The sequence below is a fragment of the Bos indicus x Bos taurus genome, chromosome 20 (genome assembly GCF_003369695.1).
Source record: "Bos indicus x Bos taurus breed Angus x Brahman F1 hybrid chromosome 20, Bos_hybrid_MaternalHap_v2.0, whole genome shotgun sequence".
In the NCBI taxonomy this organism is placed as follows: domain Eukaryota; kingdom Metazoa; phylum Chordata; class Mammalia; order Artiodactyla; family Bovidae; genus Bos; species Bos indicus x Bos taurus.
Genome location: NC_040095.1, coordinates 39,540,685 through 39,552,345, shown reverse-complemented (window position 1 = coordinate 39,552,345; position 11,661 = coordinate 39,540,685). Strand labels below are relative to the sequence as shown.

Here is an 11,661-nt window from a genome sequence, read left to right as displayed (position 1 = left end):
TACATTTAACAAAAGTGGGTTTATTTCCATGTAATACTTATTACATTTTTCTTACCTCAGTTTTATTTAAAGCCAGGTCAATATCTTACTCTAAATCACTTTATTAGTAATGCATGCTCTTTAGATATAAAGTCCTTCTGGAAAACATGCAACATTCAGTTACCTATTGGCAATGCACTTCAAGGAAAGTTTTGAAATTTGGTAAAAATAAACTTCAACCCCATGACCCCATACCAGGGTGAGGTGGGACGGGGAAAATATACACAAAATCACAAAGACATTACTGTCAAGCACCTTAGAGCTAATATCCATTTCACTTTAAAATAGCATTGCATATGGATTCAGGAAGAATTTCAAAATATTTGAAGATCAAAAGGAAAGAGTCAAAGACTGACATGAATGTGGAACACATTAAATTAGCTAACAGGGTAGCTCTCATTCATTATTTCCATTTCTAGCTATAGGGGGGTAATCAAATACAAGTAAATTTACAGTTAAAAAGCCTTTGTGAATATTCAAATTGTAACAGAAAATAAATTTAAGGGTTTGTTACTTCTAAGGGAATTCATTATGTAATATTTGTTAGATGGACATCTCTGTAGTGCATTTTAAATATGATTCAACATCAAGGTAAATTCATATTCCAATAATTCTTTGCTTAAAGTGAACTCATTTGGGGTTCTATCATCAGAATTTATGGCACATTCTCATGAGTATAGTTTTCGTGGCAAATTTAATCCTTTCAGAATTGATTTTGGGAAAGGAATAGGCAAAAGTCTAGCTGAATGGCTGCTCCATGAAAATGGATTAAATATGGTAATCAAAGAAGTCATATAACTTTTTAAAATACACAGATTTTAAAGAAAATTTGGCCCTACTATGCAGCTTGTGGGATCTTAGTTCCCTGACCAGGGATTGAACTCAGGCCTGGCAATGAAAGCACTGAGTCCTAACCTTTGGACCACCAGGAAATTCCCATATTATTTTCTATTTTTAAAAAAGCTTAAGCAATTTTATGATATGTCTGCTGAGTGAAATGCCCTTATATTTTGTACACATCAGTTTGACTGCATATGACTGGGTTTACAATTCTTAAATACTCCATGCCAGTGTGTGTAAAGAATATTAGGCTAATTTCTAAGCGGACAGAAAAGTAGGTGATTACATTTGCACAATATGAACCTGCACTCACTGCCGGCCAGAGTCAACAGAGCTCTATTGTTATGCAGGAAACCCAATGGAAAAAGGGTCCATCTGATAATCTGACCTAATAAGTCCAATTTTGGATCATAGGAAAATTCTATTTCCAAAAATAAATGCTATTAGAAGTCAAGATTTAATTATAGCAGTATCCTTATTAAAAAGGAGTCAATTATTTGTGAGCATTGTGAATACTTCTGCTATCTAAAAGCTATCTGAAATTACTAAAAAATATCTACTTTATTCATGAATATTGACCCACTGGATCAAAGTGTTACTCCCCAGTTTAGACTTTACAAATATTTCTCGTACCTTGATCCAGGCAAGTGCCCCCTATTCTTTTCTTGTCCCCACCATAATCACTGCACCCTATTCTCTGAAATGCTCCAAAGAATAAGGAACCCCAAACCTCAAGGGTTCCTGAAAGCTGTTATTAGAGCAGCCAAAACTCTTTGCAAATGACTTTTCTGATGGGAACAATCATTTCTAACCTGTATGAAGAGGGGAATTCCCTTTTAGGTGCCTAGAAAAGAGCAATAAAGGTTGCTGGGTATATTAGTCAAGGTCTCTTGGGAAGACTGTTTCGTGGTTTATTCTTCTGAGCCCCTGAGTCATCCCACATTTTTGATGTACCTGTACTGTGATTAGCAATGTAACCAATAAAAATGTTTTTAAATACAACATGTAGAGCCATCAACTCTAAAATCCCTTGGATCATGACAACACCATCTCAGCGATAAGTCTTCCCCGTAGTGGAGCTGGTCTATTGATAGTTTTACTTAGTTTCGAAGAGCAGGAAGCCTGCAAAGGTAGAGAAGCGCTGGTGGTCCCCATGAAGAGCGCCATTGCCCATTCTCAGCCACACCTCATCCCCTTTGGCCAGCTTCAGCACTGCATGGTTGCTGGATGTATCTGATTTCCCCTTTGTTTCATAGCTAAAAGGAAAAAGAAAATGCACCAACTACTTAGTCTTTGAAGAGAACAGTCAGATCTTAACCAAAATCTATCCCCACTCTCTCCCAGAGTCCCATACATTTAGGTATAATCTGGATTAAATTCTCTAAATGACACATGAGCAGAAATTACATGTGCCACTTATAGAACTGGCCAGTAAAACTCCCACAAACCATCCCCCTTGATCCTTCCTCATTACGACTGTGTGGAATGCTAATGACAATGACCAGAATGAACTTGGAAACCTTTTGTTGAAACCTGAGTGCTTGAAGATTGTGGCATGAAAAGAAAAGGAATTTCTATCATGTTCAAGCCCTTGGGTCAATGTTAGAGCAGTTCAATCCACCTTAACTAACAATAGAATTTGTATCTAAAGAAGTGTGCTGTCCTAACCCAAACTAAAACATGTTGCATCAGCTCATGGTCAGGGATGGAGCAATGAGGAAATAGATATTGTGGGCTTCAAAGCTGGAGATCCCTGTCATGTTAGAGAAAACCATCTGGGAAAATGTGGTGACTTGGAGTAGAATGTCTGATGCGTCAAAGCTTGTTGTTCTTTCCACCTTCTGACTATGGCAATGATAATGACCAGTGCAAATTTGGGAGTCAGTTTTACAGATGGCAGAAAAGCTTTTACCAGCCCACATCCCTCAGAAACCTGTTGGAGCAATCCTCCATCCAACTTCCACACATTCTCCTCCTCTCTTTCAACCCCATTGCTCCCCAACCTGGAACCAGCCAAGAAAAATAGAATTCTAATATGTTCAAGCCACAGTCTTCTAGATCTCTTTGTTGTAGCAGTTTCACCTATCTAACTCATCTTTTCTCTTTTGGCTTTTCAAATACACTATCTTACTAGAGGCCAGGTTCCAAAAGAAAAAAAAGATGGCAATCCCCACAAATCATCAAAAATAAAAAAAAGCAAACATAAAGTTTTTCACAGTTTCTCAACACCCATTTCTTTAATTATGGGAAAGGTGTTGGCTCTCTGCCTCTTCTCTACAACTTAAGCTTGCTGCTAAGCTGCTAAGTCACTTCAGTCATGTCCAACTCTGTGCGACCCCATAGACGGCAGCCCACCAGGCTCCCCCATCCCTGGGATTCTCCAGGCAAGAACACTGGAGTGGGTTGCCATTTCCTTTTCCAATGCATGAAAATGAAAAGTGAAAGTGAAGTCACTCAGTCGTATCCGACTCTTAGCGACCCCATGGACTGCAGCCTACCAGGCTCCTCCATCCGTGGGATTTTCCAGGCAAGAGTACTAGAGTGGGGTGCCATTGCCTTCTCCGACATCTTAAGCTTACATCAGAGCAAAGTGCATTTTTTCTTTTTTATATGGACTTTTCTCCAAGGAGCCTTAGGGCCAGGTTGCTAAGATAAACATCAGAATTGCAACACAGCCTAAAGAGGGAGACTGGTTCCCAGCTCTTAATCTGCCAGCTCCAGGGATGATAGAGAAGGCCATCAAGAGAGCTAAACTCTAGGCAAACGGAGCAGAGAGTAGGAAAGGAGAAGGAAAGCCTGAGAGAGAAGGAAAGCCTGAGAGAGAAGGAAAGAAAGAGTTAAGAAAAGAATGCAAATAATTAGTTATGATGAGCGTTGCTAGTAATCAACTTAAGACCTCTTATCAACCTGCATGTTTTCAAGTTTATCAGATTCACTGCCCCACAAAGAGTAACGGTAATCTGACCATGTACTTGTGTATGGGAGCTCTGGATAACAAAGTTTGTGCTGGTCTCTGTTGAATCCTATTCACGTCCTGACATTGGCTATCCTTTGAGCAAACAATGGCAGCGTGCATACCTACGCTAGGAAAGACCACTTACCTGTACATGCTGAAGACCGTGTTGCCATTGTGCATGAGGTATACATACACTTCCTCCACATCCTCATGCTTCATCATGCTGAAGGTGAAGAAGTACACACCTGGAAGAGGCAGATATGAATCCACACTTATGTTAACTATTGAACACTGAGGACTGGGACCTCACATTCATGTCACTGGACTTCACATTTCATTTATTGCTATTCTAAGTGGTATGTAGGTTCTTTCTTTCTTTCTTTTTTTTTTTTTGCTTGGTTCTGTCTGACTCTTTGCAACCACATGGACTGTAGCTCACCAGGCTCTTCTGTCCATGGAATTCTCCAGGCCATTTCCTTCTCCAGGGAATCTTCCCTTCCCAGCAATTGAAACTGGAGATTCTTTACCATCTGAGCTATCAGGGAAGCTCGTGTTTTTCGTGTTTTTTTTTTTTTTTTTTTTGGCTGTCCTTGGTCTTAGTTACGGCACTCAGGATCTTCAGTCTTCATTGCGGCATGTGAGATCTTTAGTTTCAGCATGAGAACTCTTTGTTGTGCCATGTGGGATCTAGTTCCCTGACCACGGATTGGACCTCAGGCCCCTGAACTGGGAGCACAGAGTCTTAGCCACTGGACCACTGGAGAATTCCTGTTATGCAGGTTCTTCTTGGCCTTTATTCCTATGAGTATCCATTTATCTGCTTGCACCTTCAAACTCCTTTAAATTTTTATGAGACTTTCTCAGTGCATAGAATAAGGTATAAAAGCCTGTCCCTTAGGTTTAGAGTAACCATCAGCAGCACCTTCCTCAGAACATATATGAACACAGTAGAGAGCCCAGCATGAAGCTACCCATGGCCTCCTGTGGCCTGACAAAATGACCCAAGGACAGCACTACCATTAACCAAAGATAAGGAAGTCATATGGCACAGAGAAACGTTCATCACTTCTAATGACTGCAGCGATTTCTCATGTTATTCACTGTAAGTAGGTGAAATTATGTATAATAAATAGATTGAACTTTGACTGAGCAGCGTGACCTTACTACTAAAAATATGAACACTTTTCATTTAAAAAAGACGAACACACTTTAAAATATGTTAGTTTTCTCATAAGGGCCTAGGGTTGCTAATTGAAAGCAACTTAATATACCTGATTCACTTTAAATACCAGTTTAGAAAATACTTTTACTGAAAGATTAAGAGGAATCCAATAGTAGAGAGACGAATGAAAAGGAAAATCTTCCTAACTTCAAATGATCTTGGTTTTGAGAGTGCATTTTAGAAAGATGAATGAACATAAAGTAGCACATTCTTACTGATTTCCATGTTACATGTTTAAACTAATAGCCTTGCCTTAATGTATTTGAGCTGCTATAACCAAATACAACAGACAGCTCGTGCTCAGTTGCTCTGACTCTTTGAGACTCCATGGACTGTAGCCCACCAGGGTCCTCTGTCCATGGGATTCCCCAGGCAAGAATATTGGAGTGGGTTGCCATTTCCTCCTCCAGAGGGTCTTCCCAACCCAAGGATTGAACCCGGGTCTCTTGCATCTCCTGCACTGGCAGGTGGATTCTGCCACTGCACCACTTGGGAAGCCCCAGACAGACTTAGTAGCTTAGAAATAGCAACACATTTATTTCTCACAGGAAATAAATTTCTGGAGGCTGAAATTCCAAGACCAGGTTAGGGCCCTCTTTCAGGTCACTGAGTTCTGGTTGTGTCCTCTCATAGCAGAATGGACCCCATAGACTCTGTGGGGTCTCTTCTCTGAGGGCACTAATTCCATTTATGAGAGTTCATTGTGATGCCTAACCCCATCATCTTGGGCATCAGGTTTTCAGTATGTGAGTTTTGGGGGAACACAATCAGACCATAGTATACTTTGTGAAAGAAAAACCCAGAAACATCTGGAAGGAAAAAAAAAAAAAAGCACCACACAGTTCTATGCTGTTTTCCAAAGGTGCAATCAAGTAAAAGAGAAGCTATAAGGCTACCATGTTGATCCATCTGCCTCTGAGTCAAGTTAAACCACATACAGATGTTATCAGTTCAGTTCAGTTTAGTCGCTAAGTCATATCTGACTCTTTGTGACCCCATAGATTGCAGCACACCAGGCTTCCCTGTCCATCACCAACTCCCGGAGTTCACCCAAACTCATGTCCATTGAGATGTATGATTTTGCTTAATTTGGAGCCAGGCTTGCATTTTCAATGCGCTGAGAATAAAAGATACAGTATAAAAATAAGCCACATCCATTCATATGCCTAAAGGTGGATCTATAGATGAAAGATAAAGGCAGATAGAAATCAGAGACTCAAATAAAATAATTTCTACGTATGCAGTTTTTTGCATTTTACAAAACTTATTACTTACACACACAACTTTCAATGCCTCAAGAAGATAAAGTGGGAATAAAAATGACAGAAAAAAAATATTACTTTTCCTGAAGAAAAATGATGACTGCTATTAAAAAAAATAGATGTAGAGGTATATTAGAAACACTAAGAAACCAGATGGCAAATAAATGAAATGACTAGAATTGGAAATATAAAAGTGCATCTATATTACATCCACACATGGCTTTTCTCTGCAAGGGAACATACTGAAATCAGAGACAATATATTTTCACTCTGGTTTTTACATCTTCATGTGAAATTCAACCTTCTCTGTCCCATAACTCTCATATGGTCATTTATAATCAATTCAAAGTTTAAACAGTAAAGTGGGAGTCTAATGATGGTTGTTATTGTCCAAATTATGTCCAGCCCAAGAAAATTCTAAAAAACAACTAAATCCTTGAGCTTCAATTATAAAATCATTGAAAGCAATGGAACCACTCATTGGGCATATCTAGAAGTGTTTAACAAAACAGTTATAGGAAAATTTAACACAAATCTTCAGAGCAGAAAATCACATAAAAAGGTTTAAAGCTAACTGAAGGGTGATGAAAGATTGCTTCTTTCACTTCATATGTCAGCTCATTTCTGACTTCAGCTGGGTAGAAAAATAAATCAAAGCACACATTAAAAGTATTTGTGACAAATCTAACATGGCCACTGCCTCCATCAGAATATTCTTCTTTTCCTTCTCAATGGCATAGACAGAGACAAAGAAAATTGAAAACAAGCACCAAAAATATCCATGCTCTGCAAAACTAGGAGACCGGAAAGAAAATCAATCAACTTGAAGTATCAGTTAAGTGCTGTCCTATGTCAGTGATAGCAGGCAGAGTCACACGGAGGCAACATGGAGGTTGGGCAAGGAATTTTGAGAAGGCCAAGTGGCAGCAGATCTCAAACAATTCCCAGGAAAGTGCCCTCCCCTAACCCCCAGTACAGAAGGGTCACTCTGAAGTACTGATGCTGAAAAGAAGCTCCCTTGAGCAGAGCCGGGATAAAGCAAAAGTTATGTTTGGGAGGAAGTTTGCCAGATAAAGTACAGAAAGTGTGAAAAGTCCTTCTGCAATGGTGGATCCTGGGATCTGCCAGCAGATAGGAGGCAAAGGAACTGGCAAGCGCAAGGCTGGCTTCATGTTTTTCTAGACCCGGTGTAGTCTGGGAAGACAGAAGAGTGTGGCCACACAGAAAACACACAGAGCTGCTGTAGTTGAAAGAAATGGAGAGTGCCCGCTTCGGCAGCACATATATTAAAATTGGAACGATACAGAGAAGATTAACGTGGACCCTGTGCAAGGATGACATACACATTTATGAAGCATTCTATATTAAAAAAGACAGAGAGAGAGAGAGAGATGAGGAGTCCCCTGGCAGCAAGGGAGGAAACATTGAATTACCAAGCCAAGAAGTATGCTGAGGTCCCTTCCCTTCTTCAAGAAACTATGGCATAGTGCTGATCTAGGAAACCCATCAACCATCAGTTAATTTTAGAAAGTAGAAAAGAACAAAAATTATCAATAGATAAAGAATACTCCACAAGAAGAAATGTCGTCATGTGGGAGATGGAAAATAAAACCAAAGGTTCCATCATGGGTTTAAAAGTATATTAATGAAGGAAATCCCTCTATGAAAGAACATTGTAAGACAGAATGTGGAAACCCATGGTAGAAATGATCAGACAAGAGGCAGAACTGAAAACCAGGATGACAAGACTAATGTAAAACACAGAAAAGGTTAAAATAGTACCACAGAAACAAGGCAGAAGAGAGAAGGAACTGGGAGAAGAAAAGGAGAATTAATCCTAGGAAGAAGCAATTAAGCCTATGCAGGATGTGTGTGTGTTGGCCGCTCAGTCGTGTCTGACTCTTTGCAACCCCACGGACTGTAGCCCATTAGGCTCCTCTATCCATGGAATTCTCCAGGCAAGAATACTGGAGTGGGTTGTCTGTACCTCCTCCAAGGGATCTTCCCAACCCAGAGATGGAACCTGCATCTCGTGTCTCCTGCATTGGCAGGTGGGTTCTTTACCACTAGTGCCACCAATGGAAAAAAGCAAACATGAAACGGAAGTAAAGAACACCAAAAAATTAGAGAAAATAATACATGTAGAAGACAGAGGAAAGTTAAAAACAAAACAAAGTGTGATCAGAGTTCTTAAAAAAGTTAACAAGTGTTGTACTAAGATGGACGGGGTACTGTTTGTGAGCACGTAAGAATATCTTATATCTGACATTGTTCGGAACTGCCAGTCTATGATGATAAAAACCTAGTTGACTTTTAATTGGGTTTATTATAACTGAAATATGCTATAGACAATATAGCCCATTATTGCCTGATTTCCTAACACAAGACAAACTGCTCCCAATGCCACCTCACCTTAGTACAACAATGAGAAGAAAAAACTGTATTTATATTTTAAGATATAATTCAAAGAAACTCTCCTGGACAAAAAGAAGGGTTCCATACACGTAATGAAGAGACACAACAGGAAAATTTGATCCAGAATGATTAACATTTCTTCTGGAAAAATCACTAAACTTTGAAGATAAAGAATTCTTTGGGAAGTCAAGAAAAAGATTAAGTCATTTATAAGAGGAAAAAGCTCAGATTTATGTCTGAGTTCTCCAGACCAAATGCCAGAAAACAGGACCAGAAAAAAATATATAAACTAACGTTTTTATTTGCAGCCAAGGTTATAACAGTTTAAAGCAGGTAAAGTCTTAGAGAATACTGATGTCATAAGCTTTTTTGAGAAAATAATTAAAGGACAAAAATACTGGAGTGGGTAGCCTAACCCTTCTCAAGGGGATCTTTCTAACTCAGGAATTGAACCAGGGTCTCCTGCTTTGCAGGCAGATTCTTTACCAACTGAGCTATTAGGGAATCTCTAATTAAAGGACAAAGTTTAGCTAATAAAGAGATGTTTGGGAAACTTTGGAAAAATGACCAATGGTGAACAATGAATATATATAACTACAGGATAAGTTCAAATTATAGAAGAGGATAATGTTGATAAACTAAAATGCAATTATTTTATACCTTGACAATGTACAAATGATTCAACTGGCAAAAGTTAAAAATTAAGAAAGCGAGAAAGATAGAATAAGTTCATTGACTGGCTTATTTGTAATAATATATATAATATTACATATTATATATATACATATATATATACACACATATATACATAATACTATCCAAAAGAAAACTGAAGAAGCTGTAATGTATTAAACAAAGTAGTTTTTTGCCGGGAGCCAGCATGAGGAACTCCACCCGTGGCAAAGGTCATGAGGAAGGAGGCTCAGCATACACAAAGGCGGGATCGAGCCTCAGGAGTCCCCCTGGAAATTCTTGAGCATCTACCCCCAAAACCAGAGTCTGCCTACTTTACTGCTTTGTGTTCTCACCTACACCTCTGATTTACAGGAGGCTGTCCCCCACCACCTCTCTCTGAAAAAGAGTTAACTTACAGCTCCAGTTAATAAAGTTCCTGGGTGTGACAAGAGTGTTTCAACCTACAAACTCCTTTGGAAGTCCTCTAGCCTGCCTGAACAGGTTCTTCTGGCCACATGTGATTATTCACAGCCTCCCAACCATGAGAGGCATGAGATGTTCTACACTGATTACAAAGGAATACAGATTCCTTTGAGCAGTTAAAAGATTGATTAGAAATTGTATTGGTGAAGGGTTTTTCACTTGTTGGGCCAATGTTTGCTGCTAAGTTTCCATATCCCTTACCTACTGTGTCCCTGGGAGTGTATTGATTAATATAATTGGTGTATAGGAATGTAAGTAGTAGCTTTAATGTTTGTAACCTTGAACCCTTGAGTTAATTCTTTTCTTGTTACAGCCCACCACACCTTTGGCCTATAGAAATGCAACTTTATCTAATGCTTTCAGAGGGTGGCGCCTAACTTTAGAATAATCACCTTTAGAGAAAAATTAGTTTTCTGAAGAAAGAGTCATAAAATGTTAACAGGCCTCCTGGCCAGAAGATGATGTAAATCACCTAAACTTTTGCATATGATAAATTTGCAGGAAGAAAGCCTGGCTTCGATTAGGATCAAGGACTGCTGTCCTTGCATGACTCTACCCCTTCCCCCATTATCCTCTATACACAACTTAAGGTATAAAAACTACTTTGGAAAATAAAGTGTGGACCTTGTTCACCGAAGCTTGGTCTCCCCATGTCGTTCTTTCTCTCACCTTCTGGCTGAATTCCCATCTGTAGCATGGAGACTCATCAAGCCTACTAATTTTGCCTGGGCTTCTAAGATCCGACCGGGGAGGCCTTAGTGTCTCCTCTCCTTCGGGAGAACGGGAGGATGCCTGCGGCCTACGTAGGTGACGCAAATTCCTTATCTTGGAATTTTATTAGCTTTCCACATAAACCAAGTTATTCAGCCTCTTTTCTCCACTGAATTTTCTCACTGAGCTATCCTTATTTAACCACTCTTTATATCTTTAATTCTATTGTATCCTGATCGCCAAAGCCATCTCCCCTTCGAATTCCCTGGATTCACCGGGGCTGGACCCCGGCAGTTTTTGTTTTTTAGTCGCAAAGTCATGTCCAACTCTTTTGAGACCTTGTGGATGGTAGCCTGCCAGGCTCTTCTGTCTATGGGATTTCCCAGGCAAGAATACTGGGTAGTTATTCCCTTCTCCAAGGAATCTTCCTGACCCAGGGATTGAACCTATGTCTCCTGCTTGGCAGGCATTGGCAGGTGGATTCTTTAACGCTGAGCCACCAGGGAACAAACAAAGTAGACCTCAGAAATATTATTAAGGACAAATAGAAACATTATATGATGATAAAGGGTCAATTCACCAATAATCTAAATTGTTTTTTAACTCATGAATGGATAAATTAATATCGCCACTCAGTGAAATACATAATCAGAAAAAGGAACACACTGCTGATTAATACATAGACATGAATAAATATTAAATTAATTTTGTTAAGTGACTTATATTCTACTATTTAATACCAGAAGACTATATGACAATTCCATTTATATGATATTTTAGAGCTCTAGGGATGGAAAATCAATCAGTCATTGTCAGGGGTTGACTACAAAGAGATAGCACAAGGGAAATGGGGAGATGAAAGCTTGTTCTGTTTGAAACAATAGTGATGGAGACATACCTCTATGCACTTGTCAAAACTCGTAGAACTGTACATCACAAAGAATACATTTTGCTGCAGGAAGAATTTTAAAAGCTCAAGTAGAATATCAGAGAATCTCAAAATAAGATTACGACAAATGAATCTAACTGTATTATGAAATCAATGAAGTAACAGAACT

The 11,661-nt window shown here is 39.2% G+C and overlaps 1 protein-coding gene and 1 non-coding gene across 4 annotated transcripts in view; one reads left to right on the top strand and one right to left on the bottom strand.

Moving 5' to 3' along the window:
* C1QTNF3 (C1q and TNF related 3) overlaps positions 1-11,661 on the bottom strand; it is a 32,513-nt gene continuing 20,852 nt past the window's right edge. For 2 of the 3 annotated variants that reach the window (XM_027520316.1, XM_027520314.1), the window contains exons 5-6: positions 3,981-4,080; positions 84-2,135 (exon numbers count right to left, since the gene is read on the bottom strand). In XM_027520316.1, coding sequence (XP_027376117.1) covers positions 1,976-2,135; positions 3,981-4,080 — 260 coding nt within the window. In that variant the 3' untranslated portion in view covers positions 84-1,975. Of the gene's footprint in view, positions 2,136-3,980; positions 4,081-11,661 lie in introns of all 3 variants that reach the window. The other variant, XM_027520313.1, reaches the window with a different exon arrangement.
* On the top strand, positions 7,582-7,688 carry LOC113879296. The gene has a single exon (XR_003507271.1). It is a non-coding gene; the product is annotated as a U6 spliceosomal RNA (small nuclear RNA).